The sequence below is a fragment of the Crocuta crocuta genome, unplaced genomic scaffold (genome assembly GCF_008692635.1).
Source record: "Crocuta crocuta isolate KB4526 unplaced genomic scaffold, BGI_CrCroc_1.0 scaffold619, whole genome shotgun sequence".
Taxonomy (NCBI): Eukaryota; Metazoa; Chordata; class Mammalia; order Carnivora; family Hyaenidae; genus Crocuta; species Crocuta crocuta.
Genome location: NW_027533395.1, coordinates 154,616 through 178,479, shown reverse-complemented (window position 1 = coordinate 178,479; position 23,864 = coordinate 154,616). Strand labels below are relative to the sequence as shown.

Here is a 23,864-nt window from a genome sequence, read left to right as displayed (position 1 = left end):
GGGGGAGGGGCAGAGAGAGGGAGGCATAGAATCTGAAGCAGGCTCCAGGCTCTGAGCTGTCAGCTATCAGCTAACAGCACAGAGTCCGACACGGGCCTTGAACTCACAAACTGCGAGATCATGACCTGAGCCAAAGTCAGATACTCAACTGGCTGAGCCACCCAGGTGCCCCAAAAGTTCTGTGGGTTTAAATTGTACCAGATACCTTGCAGGTAACCAGAGAAGGTGGGAGTCACAGATTCGTGAGAAGACAAAGTCACGGATGAAACAATAGTTTACCAGAACCTGAAATTGATGATTTACTAGCAGAGTAAAGGGTAAAGAAAGCAAAAAAAAGAAGCAGAGATGTACAAGAGTCTAAGACCCAGATGGGCCCAGTTGAAGTTAATGCTAACAGCTTGGGAGGTGAGGCCAATGGCCCTTTTCTAACTAGGTGTATCGTCCCCTACTATTTGTAGCTGGCTATGTTCAGGTACCCTCATACCTATAATGGGAAGTGCCTGGGTGAACTGCCTGGGCTTAGAGAGCAGGATGCACCTTGAAGAGGCCTGACTGCCTTATCTTTGTTCCTATAGGACCTGATGGAGAAGGTGATGGTCCTTAATAGGAGCTTGAAGCTACTGCGGGGTCCTGATGGGGTGAGCTCAGGTCCTGCTACAACCTACAGGATTATTCAGTATGCCAACGCTCTGGCAGCTCAGGGAAGCCTGGCCACTGCCATGAGCTACCTACCCAGGGACTGTACTCAGGTGAGTGGGGCCACGTAGAGAGAGCAAGCCATTTCAGTCATCTAACACTGGCTGAGCACTTCCATGTTCTGGGCACTATGCAAAACACAGACATTCTAGGATAGATAATACTTAGTCCCTCAGGAAGCTCTCAGGCCCTTGGGGGAAAATCTGTCAGTAACTTACAGTGTCATAACAGAAACTTATACTAAGTGCTGTGGGACTCCAGGAAAGGGGCTGGTTTTGCCCAGAGTAGTCAAGGAAGGCTTTCCAGTGGTTAAAACCGTTGAGCTGGGCCTTCAAAAAGAAGTAGCTTACCAGCAGATGTAGAACATTCTAGGTAGAAGGAATAGCAAGGAGGGAGGCTTGGCAGAGATTAGAAACCTTTGAGTCATCTAAGGTGGCTGAAGTGTAGAAATAAACTGAAGTTTGAATGCTATATGGGGCCAGGCTTATAAGAGAGGACATTTGCTTGTTTTAATTTTAATTAACACAGTTATTATTATAACTTTTATAGCCACCAATTCAGCAGCTGAGAGATCGGCTTTTTCATGCCCAGGGTTCTGGTGTCATGGGCCAACAGTGTCCTCCTTTCCCCTTCCCCCGGGTGGTTGTGGGGGCTACCCCCCACTCTAAAGAGACATCATCTTACAGATTGGGATTCCAGTCTTCTCACCAGGTAAGACCTGGTTTGTTCATTCATTCAAAAATATTTATCAAATATCTACCAATACTAGGCTTGGTTCTAGGCAGTTAAATCTATTAGTGAACAAAAATGATGAACATTTCCAACTTCATAGAGCATATATTCAGTTATTTTTCTAATAATTGCTTTTTGGACAACTGTTAGGTTCTCAGAACAGAAAGGTGGCCAAACCATGATTCGTGCCCTTAATTAGCTCCTAGCTTAGTAGAAATAATAGATATGTAAAAAATAAGTACAGTAAAGTTCATAAATGCCATGATTGCAGTATGATAAGGTGCCATGGGATCACACAGAGGAAAACAGCTTTTGGGGGAATCAGGGGAAGTCTAGGGAGTTTTTCAGAATGAGTATGATGTTTGATCTGAGTCTTGAAGATTAAAAGTTATTTAGGCAAGGAAAGGGGTAAGTGAAAACTTTTTTTTTTTTTTGAAAGAGAGAGAGGGAGAGAGCACAAGCAGGGGAGAGGCAGAGACAGAGGGAGAGAGGGAATCCCAAGCAGGCTCCATGCTGTCAACACAGAGCTTGACCTGGGGCGCCATCTTACAAATCATGAGATCGTGACCTGACACGAAATCAAGTCAGATGCTTAACCTACTGATCCACCAAGGCGCCCTGGTGAAGGCTATTTCAAGCAGTGGGAATAGCATGTGTGAAAGCATTGAAGAAAGAGTAAGCAAAACCCACTTGAGAAACTGCTAATATTTTAATGAGGCTGCAAAACAGAAGTTTGTGGCAGAGGAGTGAGGTTAGGTGAAGTTTGAGTAACAGGTAGGCGATAGATCAGGAAGGGCCTGGAATTCTGTGTTAAAGAGCTTAGACCTGACCCTGAAATTGATAGCAGTCAGGAACTATTGAATGGTCTTATACAGGGCAATGACTAGCTAAGAGTTTAGGAAGGAGGCATCTAGGAGGCAATAGCAAGAAATGATGAGGACATGAAATGATCTAAAGTTGGAGAGTGAGGTTAGATTTAAAATACTTAATAGGTAGAATTGGCAGAAATTAGTGATGGTTTAGAGGAGTCTGTGAAGTTGAACTAACTCCCAAGTTCCTGGCCACTATGCCCCAATGGTTTGGGTGCTGCTAACTTATACCAGGAGCCTACTGGAAGGGCTGGGGAACAAAATCCAGCAAGACTGCAAAATAGAGGTATTAAGTGGAAGCTCTGATGATTCATCCTGTCCCACCTTCAGTTCATACTCTAATTTGCTTTCTTCCTTCCCACTTCTTTCCCCCGTCCTCTTCCTTCTCCTGTGCTCGCTCTCTCTTTCTCTTTTTCTCCCCCTCTCCCACTCTCCTTTCTATTTTGAAATAATTGTAGAGTCATAGGAAGTTGCAAAGAAATGTACTGGGAAGTTTCCTGTATCACATCTCCACCCCACCTCATGCTAGTCACACACAACTAATCGCTTCTTGGCCTTTTGGCTAAGATCAAGTGTAGTCACACACAACTATAGCACAAAATCAAAACTAAGAAACTTATATTAGTACAGTCCATAGATTCAGATTTCACCAATTTTACATGTACTCTTGTGTTTGTGTGTGAGTGTATGTAACTACGTAAGAATTTGTCTTTTCATTTTTTAAACAGGGTCCTTCACAGAGCAAAAATTTTTGATTTTATGAGGTCCAGTTAATAGTTTTTCTTCTATGGATCATGTTGTGTCAAGTCTAAGAACTCTTTGCCAGTCCAAGTTCCTCTAAAGTTTTACTGTGTTCTTTCTAAAAGTTTTATAGTTTTATGTTTTACATTTAAGCCCATGTTCCATTCAGAGTTAATTTTTGTATATGGCATGAAGTATAGTCAAGCTTCCTTTTTTTTTTTTTTGGCTAATGGATATCCATAATCATTTATTGAGAAGGCTGTCTCTACTCCATTGAATTGATTTTGCTCCTTTGCCAAAAATTAACTGGCAGGTGCCTGGGTGGCTCAGTCGGTTAAGCGTCTGACTCTTGGTTTCAGCTCAGATCATGATCTCGTTTTCATGAGTCTGAGCCCACATCGGGCTCCATGCTGACAGTGTGAAGCCTACTTCTCTCTTACTCTCTCTCTCTCTCTCTCTCTTTCCATCTCCCTCCCTCCCCTGCTTGCACTGTCTCTGTCTCTCTCAAAATAAATAATCTTAAAAATGATTACCTGGGCATAATCCGTTATATGGACTTACTTCTAAGATCTCTATTCTGTTCTATTGATCCATGTGTCTTTCCCTCTAACAGTACCACTCTGTCTTGAGTACTAAATCTATAGTAAATCTTCGCATGAGGAAGAGTAATCGCTCCCACTTTGTTTTTCTTTTTCAAAATTACTTTGGGTATTCTAGGACCTTACCTTTCCCACATAAATTTTAGAATAAGCTTGTCTTTATCTACAAAAAAACCCTGCTGAAATGTTGACAGGAATCGCATTAAATTCTAGATTAAGGTAGGGAGAATTGATATCTTTACTATGTTGAATCTTCCCATCCATGAACATGGTATGTCTCTCTAATACTATCTCCATCAGCATTTTATAATTTTCATCATACAGATCCTGACATGTTTTGTTCATTTCAAACCTAAGTATTTCATTTTCTCTTGAGCAATTTGAAATCAAATGGTAATTGCATTTTAAATTTTGATTGCCCTTTGTTCATTGTTGGTGTACAGAAATATAGTTGATATGTGTTAATCTTGTATCCTGTGACTTCAATGTTCAGAAATGAGTTTTCTGAACTCATTTATTAGTTCTAGGAGTTTGTGTATCCCTTGGGATTTTCTATGTAGACAGTCATGTTGTCTGCAAAAAGATTTTTTTCCAGTCTTTCTGCCTTTAATTTCTTCCTCTTGCTTTATTGTAGTACTAAACTTAGAAAAGTGAGAGCAAACATCCTTGCTTTTTTCCAACCTAAAGGGAAAATATTCAGTCTTTCACCAATAAGCATGACGTTAGCTATAGGGTTTTTTTGTAGATCCTCTTTATGAGTCTGTGCAAGTTTCCCTCTATTCCTAGTGCGCTGAGTCATGAATCATTGTTGAATTTTGTCAGGTATTTTTCCTGTTATCATTTTAAATGGTTTTCCTTCTTTAGCCTGTTGTTATGGTGGATTAGGTTGATTGATTTTTAAATATACCGAACCAGCCTTACATCATCTGGAATACATCCCATTTGGTTGTGGTATGTTATTTTTTTTCATATTCATTGTTTGGGGTGCCTGGATGGCTCAGTTGGTTGAGCATATAATTATTAGTTTCTGCTTGGGTCGTGATCCCAGGGTTGGGGGATTGAGACTTGCATTGGGCTCTGTGCTGAGTATGGAGCCTCCTTGGGATCCTCTCTTTCTCCCTCCCTCTCCCTCTCTCTCCTGCTTGCACGCTCTTACTCTCTCTCTTAAAATAAAATAGTTCATTGTTAGATTCAATTTATAAAAATTTTGCTGAGGATTTTTGTGCCTAAGTTCATGAGAAATATTGGCCTGTAGTTTTATTTTGTGCTTTTTCTGGCATTAGTTTCAGGGTAGTACTGACCTCATAAAATGAGTTAGGAAATGTTCCCTCTTCTATTTTTTGGAAGAGACTGTATAAACTTTGTGTTAATTCTTTGAATGTTTAGTAAAATTTTCCAGTAAGTTTATCTAGGCCTAAGGATTTATTTGCGGGAGGGCTTTTCAATGACAAATTTAATTCCTTTAGTTATCTTAGGACTATTCAAGTTATCTGTTTAACTTTGGCTGAGTGTGGTTCTTGAGGAATTGGTTCATTTCTTCTAAATTGTCAGATTGACTAACATAAAGTTATTTGTAACTTTGTTATTTGTATTCCTCTATTATCTTTTTAGCAGCTGCAGGACTGTTGTAATATTCCCTGTGTCATTCCTGATCTTGATGAAATTGTGTCTTATTTCTTTATCTTTGTCACTTTTTATAGAGACTTGTCACTTCTGTTGATTTTTATTTTAAGAGCCAGCCTTTTGTTTCATATTCTCTCTTGTTTTTCTATTTTCAATTACTTACCTTTTCTTCCCTTTCCAAGTGATGACCCTTTTTGTCTTTGCAGGTTCCAACTCCATCTCCAAGGCCAAGGATTTTCACATCTCAGTCATCTCTAGTGACACCCTTGACACCTTCCCATTCTAGCCCTTATCAAAGCTACAGAATGCAGAACATAAGTGACTACAGGTCTCTTGCGCCCCAGGCAGCCCAGCCTTTGCCCTTGGGCCCTGGGGTAAGGCCTGGTGAGTGAGTGAGTGAGTGAGTGAGTGGGTAAGTAAAGGTTTGTATGGGCAGAGCACAGAGGAAGACAGTTGGCATGGCCAGCATGGATTTGGGGGGTGTTATATCTAATTTGTAGTGTGAGGAGCTTGGAATTTGAGGTCTGGCTCCCCAGTACTGTTACTTACTGGCTTTGTATCTGTGGGCAACATACTTAGCCATTCTATTTCTTTTGAAAAGAGATAGTGGTTATTATGTTGGTCATTTCAACCCTACAGAATTATTTTTAGGATCAACTGAAGAATAGTTAAAAGTATTTTGTAAATGGCAGGTGTCCATACACACGTATTAATCTTTTATTATTGTCATTATTTGGTTTGTTCATTTTATTGCTGCCATATTCTTCCCTGATATGATCTGAGTCTCTCCCAAATTTAAGTTTGGTGGCAAATGACTTGTTCCTGTTCCTTTTCAGCTTTATTTGAGCCACCACTGTTAAGAGGGCAAAAGGCACAAGTTCCCAACCCCATGGGCTTCCCTGGAACATGGCCTCCTCCTGGTCCACCCCCACCTGTGGCACCCCTAGACATTGTACAGCCTGGCTCTGCCTCTCTGGCTCAGACTGCTCAGCGGCTCCCTCTGCTTCCTGTGAGACTCCCAGGTGTCAGCCCATCGAGCTTCCAGCCCCCAGCCCCTCCTGTCAGCTTCCCTGTGACACACCCTCCAGGAGGTCCAGGTGCTCCATGCTCTAGTACCCCCCCAACCACTGGCCTCGTGGCTGCTCCCCCAGGTCAGTCTTCCTTCCATGGCTTCCCTTTTCTGGGTCATTGCCTCCTTCTCCTCCCCTCACCACTACCACCTTAGGAGTCTTTCCTCAGGCCAGTAAACCAGCAGTCATTGGGTTGGAGAATGTCAACTGATAGTATGGCTGGTTTGCAGAGGGAGGTGTGGTAGTCTCCAACTAAAATAATTTGTCTGGGCTTTAGACTAAAAATTTCCAATGTTCCTGACCATGCCCCTAAATACCTCTATCTTTGTGCTATGCAGGACCTCAAGATTCCTTGAAAAATGCCCCAGTGCCCAGGACAAACCTCCAGAGGAAAAAGGTCAGTGCATCTCTTGCCACCTACCCCTCATACATTCACCAATGACCTACGTTCCAGTTGAATTCAGCCCTGTCCCCTTCTTAGGCACACACTCTTGTCTTGTCTCTTTCCCCACTCATTCTTCTCCCCTCAGCTGTCTCCTCTTTCCTTCTTGCATACATATACCAGTTTCCCCATTTCTGGTTCCCTACTCACTATTCTGTTCCCTTGCTCATTCATAACTTCTGCCACTCTCTCAAACTAGGGCCTAGGAAGTTTCTCAGCTATACTCATATGCCTTTCTTTCTCTGTCTCTAGTTGCCAGAGATGCATATACCCCCAGCACCGATTACCGCTTCAGTTATGAGCCTCACCTCTGAGCCACGAGGAGTCCTTTCCTCCCAGCTTTCTGTCCCTGGTGTGGGCCATGCTCCCCCAGGAGCACCTGGAGAACTCAGCCTGCAGGTGACAGGAACAGCATGTTCCCCTCTGCTTTCCAACTCTTCCTGGGTATAGAAAAGCAGGGAGCTTGGTGGATGGACCTCTTTCCTCAAGAGGGAGGCAGATTTTTCTCTGGGAAACTGGTGCAGGCAGGTACCAAATGTCCTTACTGCAGTGAAGAGGGAGTGTCCCTTTCCCCAACTCTGGTCTGCTCCAGCGGGAGAAGTGTGACACTGAGTCACTGAGGACGAGTCCATAGGGCAGCTGTAAGAAGGACACCTTGCCCGTCTATCCTGTTTCCCTGCTCCTTCCTCAGCAACTTCAGCAGCAGCCACCTGAGAGGGTGGAAAGGAAGGAACTGCCCCCAGAGCATCTGTCCTTGAAGACCAGCTTTGACAAGCTTCTACGACGCTGCTCCCTGTCTGCCACTGACTTAGTAAGTCTGAGCCTTCCCCACAGTGTCCTCCTCACACCACCAGCTGGTCCCAGGATTCCTGAGCTGTAGATCAGTTCCTTGTGTGACTCTTTTCTCCTAGTCCCTGGGCCCCGCTGTCTGTGTCTTGTACTTATTTGATATCCATGTGGGGACATGGGGCTCATTTGGTCTGAGTCCATCTTCTTGGTAGCAGGACCCAGAGACATTGAGGCTTAACTGTTGGAAAGGCAGCCCGGGGCACTGGAGGGAAGGTGAAAGCTAGGAGTACAGAGACCTGCTATTCATTCACTGGCTGTGTCTGCTTGAGCACGTCACTTCCTGTCTTTGGGCCTCCATTGCCTCTCCTGTGAAATGAAAGCAGTAGCATTAAGCCATTCCAGCTCTAATATACTGTGATTCTTTATAGTCCTGTGTAGTGTTAGTCTTACGGGCTGGAGTCAGAATCCATTTTCCTTCCTGCAGAAGACAAAACGGAAGCTGGATGAGGCAGCCCAACGTCTAGAATGTCTATATGAGAAGCTCTGCCAGGGGACAGTAAGTACACTTCATGGTGCATCTCTGCCCCCTGCCCTCCAACACCCATGGCCAAAGGGAGCCCAGTGTCCTCTCCCATAGGTCTCACCAACCCGGGTTCCCCTACAAAATACATATATCTTGCCCAGACTGGGTTCTAGGACTTAAATCCTCTCTTACCCTTCCATCCTGCCAGGGTAGGGGCTGGGCCGGGCTCCCTGACCTAAGGGTCGATCCCTCCACAGCTCTCGCCTCATGTCCTGGCTGGGCTCCATGAGGTTGCCCGATGTGTGGACGCAGGAAGCTTTGAGCAGGGCCTTGCAGTGCATGCCCAGGTGGTGGGCTGCAGCAGCTTCAGCGAGGTCTCCAGCTTCATGCCTGTCCTGAAGGCTGTCCTCACCATTGCTTATAAGCTGCACATGTAAACCAGGCAGCCTCTTTGCCAGGAGGCTACTTCTGCTGTTACTTAACTCCTCCCTGCAGAAAAGGGGGAATTTCGGAATAGATTGTTTGTTTTTCCCTATCCTTTTCCCTGTTACCAGGTATATGATGCTGTGGACTTGCCTGTAAACTAGCAGGGTTCTTTGCACCCTTTTATGCTTAGCCTTGTAGAATCCATCCAAGGCTCTCTCAGCCCCTGAGGCAGAGCATATAGCTGGTTCTTCACTTTCCCTGACTCTGTACTCTGACAGGACCTGGGCAGGGTGTCTTCAAGAACCCCAGGGATGTTCTGTTGAAGTGGCTTCTGAGGGAGTGAGCAGGACCATTACCTCCAAGTCTACCTCTGCTGTACCCATCTTGTGGGGCTTTTATTTCTTCCCTTCTGTGGGTTAAGAGTCTGGCCTTACTTTCTCCTTGCCTCTGAGTTCATATTTCCAGGTCCATTTTCCTCTGAGCCCCAGAGGCTGGGATAGAGTTGATCTTTTGATAAGAGTTCATCTTTTGAACAAATCATGGATGTGAGGCATGGGTGCTGAGCAGAACCAAGAGAAGGAACTTAGGTGCTTTTTACAAGGACCTTCTCTTCTACCCACATCATAAGGGTGGCTAGGTTAGGTGGAAAGTAGAAGGGGTGCACTGCCTTTTGCTGGGAGCTTTCTTAGGCTATGAAATAGGAACAGAGGGACCTCTGCCTACAAGCAGTGGTCCTGACTTGACCTGTCTGAGCCCTGGCCCAGGGCCCTAGGCCTTCCACTGTGTGATTCTANGAATCTGAAACACGCTCCAGGCTCTGAGCTGGCAGTCAGCACAGAGCCTGACATGGGGCTCGAACCCACAAACTGTGAGATCATGACCGGAGCCAAAGTCAGACGCTTAACCAACTGAGCCACCCAGGTGCCCCCATTGTGTGATTCTAAGCCCAGTTCTGGAATAGGAGCCATATTAACAAGACTTTCCTAGCACTGCTCCCCAAGGCTTGGAGGCCCTTCTCATCAGCCCCCACATGTCTCAGGGCTGCCTTCTCTGGCTGCACTCTTCATGGTTGGACTTGGCATTTGAAGCACTGATGTACTTAATGGGCAATAAAGCCGCTTTGATTTGGTTTCCTCAGTCATTTCCCAATTATTGTCTCCTCTGGGTCTTGGTTTGCCCTTACCTCTCTTCCTAGCCTCTTTGTTCCTGTTCCTTGTACCCCAGTAAGGCAGGAGAGGGGCTTGGGAACAGGAGGGGAGTCAAGAGTTGAAGAAAGGAGGGTAGCACTGAATTAGGCTAGAAGGCTTTCTCCTTGCAGCATTTGTGGCCACATTGCTGTGTGTGTGTGTGTGTGTGTGTGTGTGTGTGTGTCTGTCTGTCTGTCTGTCTGTCTGTCTGTCTGTCTCCATCTGTGCCTGACATGCTCTCGGGTTTTCCCCACACCACTTCAGGGCTGAGCTCAGCTGCACAAAGGGGCTGGGTGTGAAGCCGGGGGTACTATCTCTAATCCTGTTGTAGATCCCATCATGTCTGTGGGCTAGATGTGTGTGTTTGGGAGGAAGGGATTGTTAGGCAGTATTTGTTTGTAAAGCCACTTGCTCTTCAGATAATACTTGCACTAACTTCTATTGATGAAGCAGTGTGAGCCCCAGCAAAGTCCTTTCCCAAAGTGTCTTTGAAGCCAAGAGCCCATTGAAGGGAAGAAAGGCCGAGAGAGGGGATTAGTTTGTTCAGCAGCTGTGAATTTCAGTGGGAGGTTGATGAACTCTGAAGTCTTTGTTTAAATTAAAGGGGGGGAGAAAAAAGCCGCTGCTGGAGCGAGAGCCCCACTTGGGGCCCTGAACTAACACAAGAAGAAGTCTGAGCTGCAGGGAGCTGTGTACTGACTGCGAAGACTTTTCCCAAACACTTTCAGGAAAGGTGTTGTGAGAAGAGAAGGGGCGGAGTGGGGGATTAGCATGTGAAATGAAGTTTTCATTGACTCCAGTGGGGGTAGAAGGCTATTTTAATGGTATTTTGTTCTCTTATTTTCTCTTCTTGAGCTCTTTAGAGATATTGTTTTGCTAAGGCAGGCTTTCTTCCCCCTTCTTTCCAGTCTGCGGATTGCCTCTATGGGAGCCAACATAAATATTTCTCCTCCAGGAATGCGGGTTAATTAAAAGGAAATGAATGAGTGGAAGCATCCAATCCAGACCCACAATAGGCGGGTGCCCTGGCCTGCCCTCCCCTCCCACCACCGCCAGCACCACCAGCACTGAGCACGACCCTGGCTCTGTCTTTGCCCTAACCTGCTGCTAAGGCCAGTTGAGGCTGGGATTCTTTTCAAGAAAAGAAAGCCCTGCCTGAGTGTAGGCTCAGAGGCCAGGGACAGGAAGGAGACAGTGTTTTGCACCACTCTCCCCCCTCCACCGCCCCCTGCATGAACCCGTATCGTTGTCACTTCTCAGGATCCCCGTCTGCTTCTCTCCTCTGCTGGAGACAGATGGGCCTTGAAGAGGACACAAGAGGAGGGAAGGGACCAGGTTCCCGGGTGCACCCCATGGCAACTTACTAGTTGGTTGAACACGCCAGACATCTTTTTCAACATCAATTTTAATCTGTAAAACAAAAGCTTTGACTAGCTGACCTCCACAGTGTCTTCAAGCAGCTGTTCTGCAGTTGTCCATCTTTGCAAAGGGAACACAGCCCTGGTGATTCAGTATAAGAGAGAACCTAATGCAAGGAGGCCGCTGTGTTGTTGGGTACTCTATTTGCACTCCGGCATTTGTTGAATGACCAAATGAATGAATGGATAATGCAACAGAGGAAGAAAAGCAATACAGATCTAAGGTAGCTCAATATTGTTTCCTTTATAGAATTCAGATGAATCTGGTATCAGTTATATCCATTTGGAAATACAGACCAACCACCTATGAAAGAACTTTCTGGCAGCATGACAGGTTTCAAGTACTGACCTGGCATTATCAAATATGAAGCACAATAGTCCTACTTTTATGCTAACAGACTTCCTGGAGAATGCAGCTTTCCTTTACAATATTGTACTTTTGTATCTTCTAGCTGCCTTGCCAGATTTTCTTCCTGCACACTATCAAGTAATTCTGCCAAGTGGGACAGCCAGGTTAGTATATGCTGCTGCTTGATTAGGAAAGAAGGTCAAGTTGGGAGATTCAGTAGGCTCAGGTCAAAGCTGAGGGAAGGAGCAAAAGGCGTTTTGCTGATTGTACTGGAAATGAAGCACTAAGAGACCCTGAAGGGAAGTGTATCCCTGTGAAGAAGGACAGGCAACTTCTGTCCTCAGTAAGTGTTCATCGACCAGAGGCTATATAGGGAAGAGACTCGGGGTTTGGGGTCTGACTTGGCCGCTGCCCTGGTCTGGAATATAAGAGGAGACTTCCCAGGTTGTCCCTTAAAGCCTCAGCTCCTCTTACCTACTGGGAGCCACATCTGTGCTCTCTCCCACTCCAAGAGGTAGGATGAGGTGGTCTGGCATCCGACCAGTTCTAAACAGCTGTCCTGTGTCCAGACCCACAACCAACCTAGGAGAAGGGAGATGGCTGGGAAGCTCCTTGGGCTGCAGAGAGTCTGTCAGGGACTTGACTCTTCCCTTTCCAGAGGCCTCTTTCAGAAGCAAGTCCCTGCTGTACTGCTTCTGTCTCAAGCACCACAAGCAGTGAGCTCTTAGCTACTGGGTGAATGTATTGGTGGAATATTTTATATGGATTATTTACTAATTGTTGGCAGATTAGCCTCATACAAGCCAGTGTAACTACATAGGCCATCAGGGAAGTGAGGCTTAAGGGAGGATAGTGTTCTGGCAAGGTGGGAGGGAAGAGAGGGCCTAGACGTTATATCTTCCACTCACCCTCCCCTATGTTCCCAGGAATAAGTTCAATACCTAGAAAAGAAGGCACATATCACAGTGACTGTAATAAATTAAAGTTCAAGGTGCTGAACTTCCTATTGGAAAGTTTCATTGCAGGAAGTTTACCTATCGAAGGAAAATATTCAATGCCCTGAATCCTGCCTGTTTCAGATCCAGGTTTGTGAAAACAAAGGGTCCCAGCTTCTCCTTCCTTATGATCTGCCTTTAGAGGTGCAAACCGGGATCTGTATGGGAAATTGACATTATTTAGCTCAGTCTTGGCTCAGAGGAATAGGAATCATTTGGGGAAGGAGAAGAGGTAACATTGGCTGCTAGGATGAAATAGGAGTAGGGCGAAGGTTACTTTAAAGGATAGGAAGTGACTTGTAATCTGCCCTTACATCGTTCTAGACACTGTGGGTCTGCCTGGAGCACCTGGGGTGATTGTCTAGGAAGATCTGACTGGTAAAGTCCACTGGAGACCTGTATCAGAAGGATGAGGAGCACCCTGGTTTCCAGCAAGTCAGCACTCTAGGGTTCCCACTTCTTCCATCTTCAGGCCCTGCCTCTAGAAAACAACCCCCAAAGACATGCTTTCTCCTGGGTCAGTCACAGTTTCTCTTCAGGGAAAGGGAAGAGGAGAGAGGACGCATTAGAGATTGCTGGGGTGTCTGTCAACAGCAGGGAATCAAAAGATTGGGGAAGGACTCTGCAGAAAAAAACAAAACAAAAGATGTGGCTATGGTAAAGACCTAGCAGTAGAAAAATAGGGAAATGAGGGTGGAGCAAGAAAATGGGCAAAAGAGAGAAGGATGGCTTTACCCTGACCCTGCATATCTGAGAAGTGTTCTTCCAGTTCCCTATGGCTCTAAGTCAGGCGTTAGGGCAGCTAGGAAGGGGAGGAGGGACGCCTAGTCTCATCTTTGTGCAAGGAGAATCAGCTCAGAATCTCAGAACTGGGAGCCCTCAGACCTAATTGTGGACCGTGAGGATAATGCAGGGCTGGAGGAGAGCAGAGGAATTGAGGAAAGGGGGTGGAATGTGGCAAGTCTGGAGAGATTACAGCGTCTCTCCCTCTAGGGATCCCTGGGCAGGGGAATGCGGGGGGAGGGAGCATTCCCTAGGTTCCTCTATAACTGGGGTCCCTAAAAGAAGCCAAGGACAAATGGGCAAAGGAGGGGAGAAAGGAGGCCCTCAGGGCTTTCTCCCGGGTTTGTGCGCCGCGCCCCCCCGCGGCCGCTCGGCGCGGCTGCAGAAGTACTTGGTAACCCGCCGGCGGCACTGCTCGCAGCGCACGGCGCAGCACCAGTGGAACTTGCAGTTGCAGCTGGACACGGTCTCGGCCCGGCGCTCCTCCACCGCCAGTCCGCAGTCCCCGCAGAGCCGGCGGCAGCTGCGGCGCTCCCAACGGCCCAGGGCCCGGCCCCGCCGCAGGCACTCTCGGCCTTCGGTGCCCAGCAGCCCTAGCGTTTTGTTCTCCAGGCAGTAGTCCGGGGAGTCCTCCAGGTGCACCAGCTCCCGCGTGGAGATGGAGCGGAAGGTGTCGGCGATGGCGCCGCGGCCCGCCGCGCTGTTGCCGGCGCCCTGCAGCAGGTCCACCTTGAGCGCCGCGTGGTACTTCTCCTTCAGGTGCGCGCCCACCTCGCGGAACTCGGGCAGCTGCAGCCAGCAGGTCTGCGTGGTGCAGCTGCCTGACACGCCGTGGCACTTGCACGTGCGTTTCATGGTGCCCTTCACCGCCTGGGGGAGAGAGCCAGGAGTGAGCTGGTCCGGGATGACGCTGTGGGGAGTCTGCTGTGGGTCGGGGAGGGTTGTGAGGCGTCTAGCTAATTAATCCACGTGGCTGGCCGGCTTGATGCCTCGTTTTTCCAATCTGCTAAACGACCCGAAGAGCTGTCGCACCCAGGGCTGGGAGTGGACGGAGCCAGCTGCCTGACCCCAACGGCTGCAGGACTCACCTTGCGGCCAGCCTCGTTGTTGTGCAGGTTCATGGCGGCCCGGGCATCCTGTCCTGTCTCTAGGGCGTCGACGAACTGCTTGGATATTGCCTCTCCGAAGCCCACGTTGTCACTGCAGCCTCCCCACAGCCAGCCTTGGCCCCCTGGAAGAGTGCAAGGGGGAGGAAATGTCTGAGCCAGGAGGGCTTGGAGCCTCCTAGCTAGTGTTTCCAGCTGGGTTGGGGTTGGGCGGGAGCCTTGTCTCCAGATTAGTCTCAGCCCAGATTTGTTCAGGCCACTTTTGGGCTTCCACTTCCAGCCTCATCCAGCCCCTTGCTCCGGACTCTATGATGTAAATAGTTGCCGAGTGGATTCTCCGCAAGATGCTGGGGTGTCCCTCTACACACAGTGTTTCTGGCCTTCCGGCAGAGTGTGCACGTGCCTGGCCAGCGACTGACATCCACAAAATGGCCCAGAAAAAGGTGAGCAAAGCGCCAGCATGGAGTGGGGGAAGAGGCGCAACTGGAAATAATATGGAACAACAAAGCTGGAAGTTGAGCTGGAGGGCAGAGAGCATGGGAGAGGACAGTGGAGGTGAAGAGTGGAGAGAAAACGGATAGGCAACAGGAAATGACATTCCCCCTATTTAGGGAGTGGCAAGATTGAATCCACAGGGAGTGTTGAGGGAGGAGGGCCCCAAGCTACATTTAGCCTGGTTTGTCACTCTAGGGTTTGGGCTTAAACTGGCTGGCCCCGATTTTCCTCAGATTTAGAAGAATACAACGCTGCTTCACCCCCACCAAACTACCCACCAGACTTTTCACTCATAGTGGACTTTATGGCCTGCCCTACGCCCCCCTCCACCCCCCACCGCCACGCAGTATCATTACTCACCCAGCTGCCCGTTGCGGGAATCATCACAGCCACAGTTGTCAAAATCCCCGAGGCTGCAGTTTCTAGTCAGAGTGTACATAACCCCAGCAGAGCTGATAGCATGTACAAATGCGGTCTCCCGATTAGCTGACAGGAGCCAAAAAATGGGTGAGTTAGAGGGAGGGGTTGTAACTCAAAGAAGTATCAGTCATGCTGTCTTCCTTTAATAACATTATGCCCTCCTTCCCCAGCTGCATCCTATTTCCCCACCTTTATAATGTACCTTACTCACTTCCATGGTCTGCTCCAGCCTTGGTCTTAGTGCTATGCTTCTTCCCTCCCATCTTTCCAGGGTACACATTATGACTCGGTGGCTAGATTATTGTTTACACACATGGTTGTAAAGGATTTAGGTGGTGAAGGGCCAGAGGAAGAAATGGGAAAGGAGATGAACCTGAAAGCCAGGTTGTAAAGATCCCAGGGCTCTTTCTTCCTGGAATACTGAAGTCTAAGAGGCACATGCTGACTCTGATTGGCAGCTATTTCATTTACTGGCATGACCACTCTTTATCTTCTCCATGGGAAGTCAAGTCCAGGTCAGTCCTCACTCAGCCTGTACCTCTCTGCTGAGCAGCTGAAGGAAGGAGCTAAGAGGCATGAAGAATTATGACCCCTATCTGCCTCCTAATGCTATTTATATTTAGCTAACTGGGATCCCAAGGGGCCCAAGGGGGGTGAGGCAAAGTCCATTCATTGAGCAGTGCAGGTGTTGGGAAGAAAGGGGAAAAAAAGCTTTATAAGGTGGAGAAGGGACAGAGAAGATCTCAGAGAGAGGATAGAAACCAGGTTGAGGAATGAGGAAGTAGAAGCAGCAGGGGGCCATCCCTGAAGAGTGGGGCTCTAACCTGTGGTCAGGGGGGCCAGGGAGCTGTGGCTGAGGCTTTCCTTACCACTGCGAAGGCCGCCATGGCTGGACAGCTGCAGAGCTCTCTCAGGGCAGTTCCATCGGTCCCAGGCAAACTGATACTTACATTCTTCAATACCACTCTGGGCACCAGCTGCCACGCTGCTGGAATAGATCAGGTAAGCCTGCGTAGAAACACGGGGGTCAACATCCAGACTCTCAGCTGAAGTTGGAAGGCATCTGCCCTGTAGTGGCCAAGCACCTTTTTCCCTGCCCCCTCTCCCGTCCTTCTAAAATAATGACAGAGTAAGCACTTTTAATATGTTGTCCCATTTAACATCACAAATAGCTGAGCGAAATAAGTCAGGCAGAGAAGGACAAATATCATATGTTTGCACGTATAGGAGGATTAGGAGGAACTTGACGGAGGAACAAGGGGGAGAAGAAGGGGGGAAAGGGAGAGAGGCAAACCATGAGAGACTCTTGAATGCTGACAAAAACTGAGGACTGATGGATGTAGGAGGGAGAGGGGAGATGGGCATGGAGGAGGGCACTTGTGGGGATGAGCACTGAGTGTTATGTGGAAACTAATTTGACAATAAACTATTTGTAAAAAAAAAAAAAAGAGAGAGAGCTGCTAATCACTTAAAAAAAAAATCACAAATAGCCTTGTGAAATAGGTACCATTTTTATAGATTAGAAACCAGAGGCTTAGAGCGGTGAAGTAAAGCAGTTTGCTGAAGGTCCCACAGCTAGCAGATGGTAAAAGTAGGAATGAAATTCAGCGTTATCAGACTCTAGACCTCACTAGCCTTTATTCACTATATTATTCTGCTTCTCCAAAATGAGCCCAAATTACATAAATGGGGTTTCAGCTGTTCTCACTCCATTACTATCTTAGAAAAGAACATTTTGGGGGCGCCTGGGTGGCTTAGTCGGTTAAGCGTCCGACTTTCGCTTGGGCCATGATCTCGCGGTTCGTGGGTTCGAGCCCCGCGTCGGGCTCTGTGCTGACTGCCAGCTCAGAGCCTGGAGCCTGTTTCAGTCTGTGACTCCCTCTCTCTCTGAACCTCCCCTGCTCACGCTGTCTCTCTCTCCTAGAAATAAATAAAAATATTAAAAAAAAAAACATTTTGGGGCTGGAAATGTCCTTAGAGATCATGTAGTACAATGCCACCAGTTTAAAGGCAAACTGCATCCACCCACTGCACTGAGAAGGATGTGTGACTACAACCTGACACCATGAAAGGCTGTTGACTTTTCTGGCTCTGGAAATGCTGGCCATACATTCAGAATCAATACTCCTTTCTTGCCTTGGCCCCGACACTAGCTTGTTGTGTTCTTTTGGGTGTAACCCCTCTCCGTGCCAACGTTTTTCTGTCTGTAACATATACAGCTAATAAAAATATGAATATAATGAAAAGAAATTGATGTGTATAGTTTTCAGTCAAGAAGCTAAGATCAGTGAAATCTAAATAAATTGAAGGACTTTTTTTCTTACCTTTGGACCAGTCATCAGAAAATTGTTCACTGACCTAGAAGAGAGAAAAACCACAGAGCATAATGGAGATACACCAACTCATTTCTGTGGCCAAGCATTGTAAGGATAACTTCAGCAAACAGATGATAAGAAGAAGGGAAAATGGTTTTGCCAAGGAAAAATGATGCATAAGGAATCTATTAAAGATAATTCATCTAATAAAAAAGAATATGGAGGCACCTGGGTGGCTCAATCAGTTAAGCATCCAACTCTTGATTTCAGCTCAGGTCATGATCTCACAGTTCATGAGATCAAGCCCCACACTGGGCTCTGTGCTGACAGTGCAGAGCCTGCTTGGGATTCTCTCTCCCTCTCTCTCTGTGCCCTTCCCCTGCTGGTGTGCTCTCTCTCAAAATAAATAAATAAAATGAAAAAAAGAATTTAAAAAATATGTACAGGGGCGCCTGGGTGGCTTAGTTGGTTAAGCGTCCGACTTTCGCTTGGGCCATGATCTCGCGGTTCGTGGGTTCGAGCCCCGCGTCGGGCTCTGTGCTGGCTGCCAGCTCGGAGCCTGGAGCCTGTTTCAGAGTCTGTGTCTCCCTCTCCCTGACCCTCCCCTGCTCACGCTGTCTCTCTCTCCTAGAAATAAATAAAAATATTAAAAAAATAAAAATAAAAAAATATGTACAAAAGGAACTGAAATTATGCTTTCTTTTGATTTTAAAAATTTCAAATACCAAAAATGTTGGAAGTAATATTTGATCATTATTTTGCCATGGAGTAAGAAGAGAGACCATAACTCACTGCAGTGTACCAGACTCTCTACTCTGAGTACTTTAAGTGTTGTCTTATTAAATTCTCCACCATCATTATTCCTATTTTAAAAATAGGGAATCTGAGATTCAAAAAAGTTGAGTCAAAGTTGTTCAAGCTCACCCAGTTTATAAGTGATTGAAGCTGAATTGAATCCAGGTCCATCTGACTTCACAGGACTCTGAGAAGGATAGTTAGTTCTCTAATCAAAAAGAAGTAAACATTGCAATGTCTTTCTGGGGATTGAGTCATAATTAAATTTCAAAAATAAGTAATTTGACTCTGGAAAATAGTTTGCCTCTTCCTTTTAAAACTGAAAAATTGACCTGCCATTCAACTTAGCAGTTCTACTCTTGGTCATTTATCCCCGAGAAATGAGGATTTATCTTTATTCAGGAACTTGTGTACATGGATGCTTAGAACAACTTATTTAGGATACCCCAAAAGTGGAAACAAATCAAATATCCTTCGAAGGATAAATGGATAGAAATAACTGTGGTACATTCATGCCATGGAGTATGACTCAGTGGTAAAAAAAAAAAAAAAAAGGAATGGACTCTTGATACATTTAACAACGTGGATGAACTTGTATAAGGAAATTATACAGAGTGGTCAAAGCCAATCACAAAAGGATACATACTTCATGATTTTATTTATGTAACAATTGTGAAATATGTGATTATAGAACATGAAAATAGATTAGTGGTTGCAGGGGGCTAGGGGATGAGTGTGGCTATAATGGGGTAATGCCAGAGAGTCTTGCTCTGGCTCACAAGAGCAATCTCTATGTTAGGCATAATTTGCAAAGAGTTTCGGACATTACCAGGCCAGTCAGAGGCTAGTTCCCATTCCAGAAGACAGACCATGTCAGGAAAGAAAACAAAGCAACAAAACAACAAAAATCAAGTGGCAGACAAAAGAGAAAGTTTTGTCATGAGCCTGGGTGAAGAGATACCCTGTGAGAAGATACTAGGTTGGAATCACAGAGAGTGATGGGCAGAGATAGTAGAGGATTCTTCTTTCCTCAAGATCCTACAATATGTAAAGATTTTTATGATATATGGTTGAGCACAAATGATTAATCAGATTTAGTTAAACACCTACCATGGGACAAGACTGTAGGCCTTATGTGGACAACATTTCCATAAATTAACATGTGAATTCCTGAGTTATTTGCAGACATATTTGAACCATTATGGCTGGCATCCTCATATCCAAACTATCCAGCATGAAGAAAAGATTTGGAATAGATGTTAACTAGATTTATTGTGATGATCATTTTGCAATATGTATACATACATTGAATCATTCTGTTGTATACCTGGAGCTAATATAATGTTATATGTTACTATATCTCAATAAAAAATACTGTGCCCTTGTGGTGAACACCAAAGAAAGAGGATCTTGTCCTTTTTAAAAAATATTTATTTTGAGAGAGAGAGAGTGGGCAAGGGGGAGGGACAGAGAGACAGGGAGAAAGAGAATCCCAAGTGGGCTTCTTGCTGTCAGTGCAGAGCCAGAAGCGGGACTCGATCTCATGAACTGTGAGATCATGACGTGTGCTGAAGTCAAGAATCAGGTGCTTAACTGACTGAGCCACCCAGGTGCCCTGAGGATCTTGTTCTTAATTAATGAGACAATGGCAAGATTTCCTATCTGGGAGTAAAATATCATATGGATTACAGAAAGTAGAGTGAGCATGTAATGTTAGAAAGTGGAAAGAGCCAAAGAGGAAGGAATTTAAGTGTTTGTATAGGTATTTATTCCCTAGGGACAGTTATATGATTGCAGGAAAGATGCTAACAAACAGTAGAAGACAACAGCGTTTATTCCCTGGGTAGAGGCAGCTCTATAGAACATGGTACAATCAGCATGCTCCTAGGCAGAGGTACAAACTTCCTATTCCCCATATGGAGAGTGCCAAAGATACTACCCAGATTGAGTGTCATTCAAAGGGTTTGTGCCTTACCCTCTCAGCAGTTCTCAGACCTTGAACTTTAGACTTGCTTATCCAACTATTTTCTTGACATCTCCACTTCAATGGGCATCTCAAACTTAATATATCCAAAACTTAATTTCTGATCTTTACTTGTCAGACAAAAATCTTGGAGTTACCTTTGACTCCTTTCTTTCTCTCACATCCCATATTCATTCTGTCATCAAATCCTTCTAACTCCAGCTCAAAATATATTCAGACTCTAATCAGTTCTCAACACCTTCACTGCTATCGCCTGGTCCAAGCAATCATTGTCTCTTGCCTGGGATATTGTTAAAGCCTGCTCACTGCTTCCCTCCTTCCACCCTTATTCTCCCACATTTTATTCTCAAAATGATTGGTCCACTTAAAGATTAATTCCTTTAGGGGCACCTCAGTGGCTCAGTTGGTTAAGTGTCGAATTCTTGATTTTGGCTCAGGTCATGATCTCATGGTTGTGAGATCGAGCTCCATGCTGGGTGTGGATCCTGCTTGGGATTCTCTCTCTCCCTCTGCCCTGCCCCCCCCCCCCAAATAAATAAATAAACTAAATAAATATCAATTTATTTAAAATTGATATTTAAAATACAAATCAAATGTTGCTACTCTCTGCTCAAAATCCTCTAATGATTTGCTGTATCACATACAGCAGAAGCCAAACTCTTGTCATAGTTTGTAAGGTCCTACCCAGTCTGGCCCCCATTAATGCCTAATCTCTTACTACTTTCCCCCTACTTACTCTGCTCTAGCCACACTGATCTCTTTGTTGTTCCTCCAGCACACCCGGCACTCTCCAGCCTCTGGGCCACTGCACTTGCTGTTCTTTCTGCCTGGAACACTTTTTACCCAGATATCCATATAGTTTGTTTCTTCACCTGCATTCAGCCTTTAAGTTGAAAGTGTCTATCAAAACAATACCCAAACCATGGAACTGTCTGAGCCCAAATGTCCATTGTCTGATGAATGGATAAAAGAGATGTGGCATATATATATATAATGGAATATTACTCAGCCACCAAAAAGAATGAAATCTTGCCATTTACAATGATGTGGATGGAACTAGAGTGTATTATGCTAAGTGAAATAAGTCAGAAAAAGACAAATACCATATGATTTCACTCATATACAGAATTTAAGAAATAAAACAGATGAACATATGGGAAGGGGGGGAAAGAGAGAGGGAAATAAACCATATGAGACTCTTTTAAAAAACTTTAGATTTGTTTATTTATTTAGACACAGAAACAGAGACAGAGTAAGTGGGGAAGGGGCAGAGAGAGAGGAAGAAGAGAGAGAATCCCAAGTAGGCTCTGCACCACCAACACAGAGCTCAATGCAGGGCTTGAACTCACTAAACTTGAGATCATGACCTGAGCCAAAACTGAGAGTTGGACACTTAACCGACCGAGCCACCCAGGCACCCCCATACGAGCATCTTCATGACAAAGAACAAACAGGGTTGATGGAGGGAGGTGGATGGGGGATGGGCTAAATGGGTGATGGGTATTAAGGAGGGCGCTTGTTATGATGAACACTGGGTGTTGTATATAAGTGATAAATATCTAAATTCTACTCCTGGGACCAATACACTATCTGTTAACTAACTAGAGTTTAAATAAAAATTTGAAAAAAAAAATCGAGTGTGTCATTCTCCTTAAAACTTTCCTTGATCATCCTATTTAAATTGCAACTCCCCAATCCTCTTTCTCTGCTTCATAAATTGTATAACTCTATTTATACAAAATGTAAAGAAGAGGCAATTCCATAGAAACTGAAAGTAAATTAGCAGTTGCCAGGGGCTGCAGGGAGGCAGAATGGGAAGTGATAGTTAATGGATGTGGATGGGGTTTCTTTTTAGAGTGATGAAATTTTCTAACAGTGATTGAAGTGATGGTTGCACAAATTTGTGAATATACTAAAACTCTGTACACTTTCAAGGAGTGAATTTTATAAAATGTGAATTATATCTCAGTAAAGCTATCCTGGTATGTAAAAATCTTACTCTTAAGTAAGTATCTAGCTCAAAAGCCACAACCAGCATTTCCTGAAGACTCACAGCAACTTCTTTCTACCTCACATTAAGGTTTTCCTTTATTCCCTAATACTCAACTACAAGTAGGGGTTGCCTTAAATATCCTTGTAGCACCTCCAGCTCCTAATGCAATACCTTGAACATAGTAAGTACTCTTTAAAATTGATTGAATTAAATGGATTGAAAAAAAAGGATGGATGCATCATCAGAATGAACAGAAAATTGTAGGATAATAAGGACTGAAAAGATCTGGGGAAGGGTATAAGAAAGAAGTCTGGCAAGCCAGTGCTCCCACTAATTTTCCAACATTGTGAGCAGACGACCATGCTGCATGGGCAGATGTACGGACCAGAAGAGCAACAGTCAGTGAACACGCAGCATATGTACACAGAGGTTGGTGTTATAATCCAAAGTTTTAGCAAAGTCAATCTGACACACTTAATGTTATGTATAATTGTTATTGTGCTTCATGGTAATTAGACATAAGTGGTAAGCAATTTACATAAATAACTGCAGTTAGTTTTGTTTTTATACTGCCAAATAAAAATTTTATAATGGTTTCTTCTCCTTTTGACAGTCTTCCAGTATATATACTGATTCGATATAAAATTTAATTTTCATCACAGTGATAGCTGACATTCATTGAGAACCTCTCTTCTAGAAGAGTGCTTTACCTGTACCATCATTTTTAATTTCCATGGCAACCCCATGGGGTACTGTACTATTTACTGAATGTTTATTCTGTGCACACAAAATACTCCTTTAAATGCTTTACGTGTTTCAAGTTCATATAATTGTCGCAGCAATTGTATAAGGTAGAAACGATTATGTCTTCCATTTTACAGACACAGAAGCTGAAAGAGTGGTAAGCTAGTGTCACACAGCTAGGTAAGTGGCAAATCCAGGATTGGAACCTAGTCAGTGTGATTCTGCAGCATATATTCCTTCACTGCTACGTTTTCCTGCAACCCATATTTCTCTTGCTCTTCTTCCCACCTGCTAGTCCAGGACTCCCGATCCCCGAAAAGCTCTTGATAAGTATTTCCTGGAGGTCTTAGCGACATTCTGCACACACTCATGAACAGGCTCAGTTAACTATCACACGGTCTCTGTTGCTTCTCCAGTCTTCCATTGCTCTAGCCCTCCCTCTGTTTGTATGTCCTGTAGGCATACAGTATCTGCCCATATCTGCCCCATCTTTCAGGCCTAAACTCTGCTTTATCTGGGTACCACCACATCCCTTGGACACATTTGGGGGGGTGACTGTTGCTGCCTAAACTGGGTTCAATAAATAAAAAAAAGTAGGAACATACCACACTAATTCAGGATGTTAACAATGGGGGAAGCTGTGCAGGGGTTGGATACACAGGGGAACTCTACTTTCTGTTCAAGTTTTCTGTGGACCTAAAACTTCTCTTAAAGCAACTTTTTTTTTTTTTTTTTTTTTAACCAGGGGAAAAAATGTATTTTACCCCTTT

At 45.1% G+C, this 23,864-nt stretch overlaps 2 protein-coding genes and 1 non-coding gene across 4 annotated transcripts in view; 2 read left to right on the top strand and 1 right to left on the bottom strand.

Annotated features, from left to right (window-relative positions):
* SEC31B (SEC31 homolog B, COPII component) overlaps positions 1-13,914 on the top strand; it is a 36,708-nt gene extending 22,794 nt beyond the window's left edge. The window contains exons 18-27 of one of the 2 annotated variants that reach the window (XM_077748310.1): positions 576-749; positions 1,246-1,407; positions 5,467-5,644; positions 6,097-6,411; positions 6,669-6,727; positions 7,025-7,171; positions 7,464-7,583; positions 8,046-8,117; positions 11,568-11,628; positions 13,855-13,914. In XM_077748310.1, coding sequence (XP_077604436.1) covers positions 576-749; positions 1,246-1,407; positions 5,467-5,644; positions 6,097-6,411; positions 6,669-6,727; positions 7,025-7,171; positions 7,464-7,583; positions 8,046-8,117; positions 11,568-11,606 — 1,266 coding nt within the window. In that variant the 3' untranslated portion in view covers positions 11,607-11,628; positions 13,855-13,914. Of the gene's footprint in view, positions 1-575; positions 750-1,245; positions 1,408-5,466; positions 5,645-6,096; positions 6,412-6,668; positions 6,728-7,024; positions 7,172-7,463; positions 7,584-8,045; positions 8,118-8,341; positions 9,298-11,567; positions 11,629-13,854 lie in introns of those variants that run through there. The other variant, XM_077748309.1, reaches the window with a different exon arrangement.
* Positions 2,840-3,032, top strand: LOC144218555 (U2 spliceosomal RNA). Its single transcript, XR_013331195.1, has one exon. It is a non-coding gene; the product is annotated as a U2 spliceosomal RNA (small nuclear RNA).
* Positions 13,567-17,617, bottom strand: WNT8B (Wnt family member 8B). The gene is made up of 5 exons (XM_077748311.1): positions 17,588-17,617; positions 16,133-16,271; positions 15,204-15,329; positions 14,331-14,473; positions 13,567-14,112 (listed from the first exon to the last, which is right to left on the bottom strand). Exons 1-5 carry the CDS (start codon positions 17,600-17,602, stop codon positions 13,567-13,569), a joined length of 969 nt encoding a protein of 322 aa, XP_077604437.1. The 5' UTR covers positions 17,603-17,617.
* Positions 17,618-23,864: the final 6,247 nt, after the last annotated feature.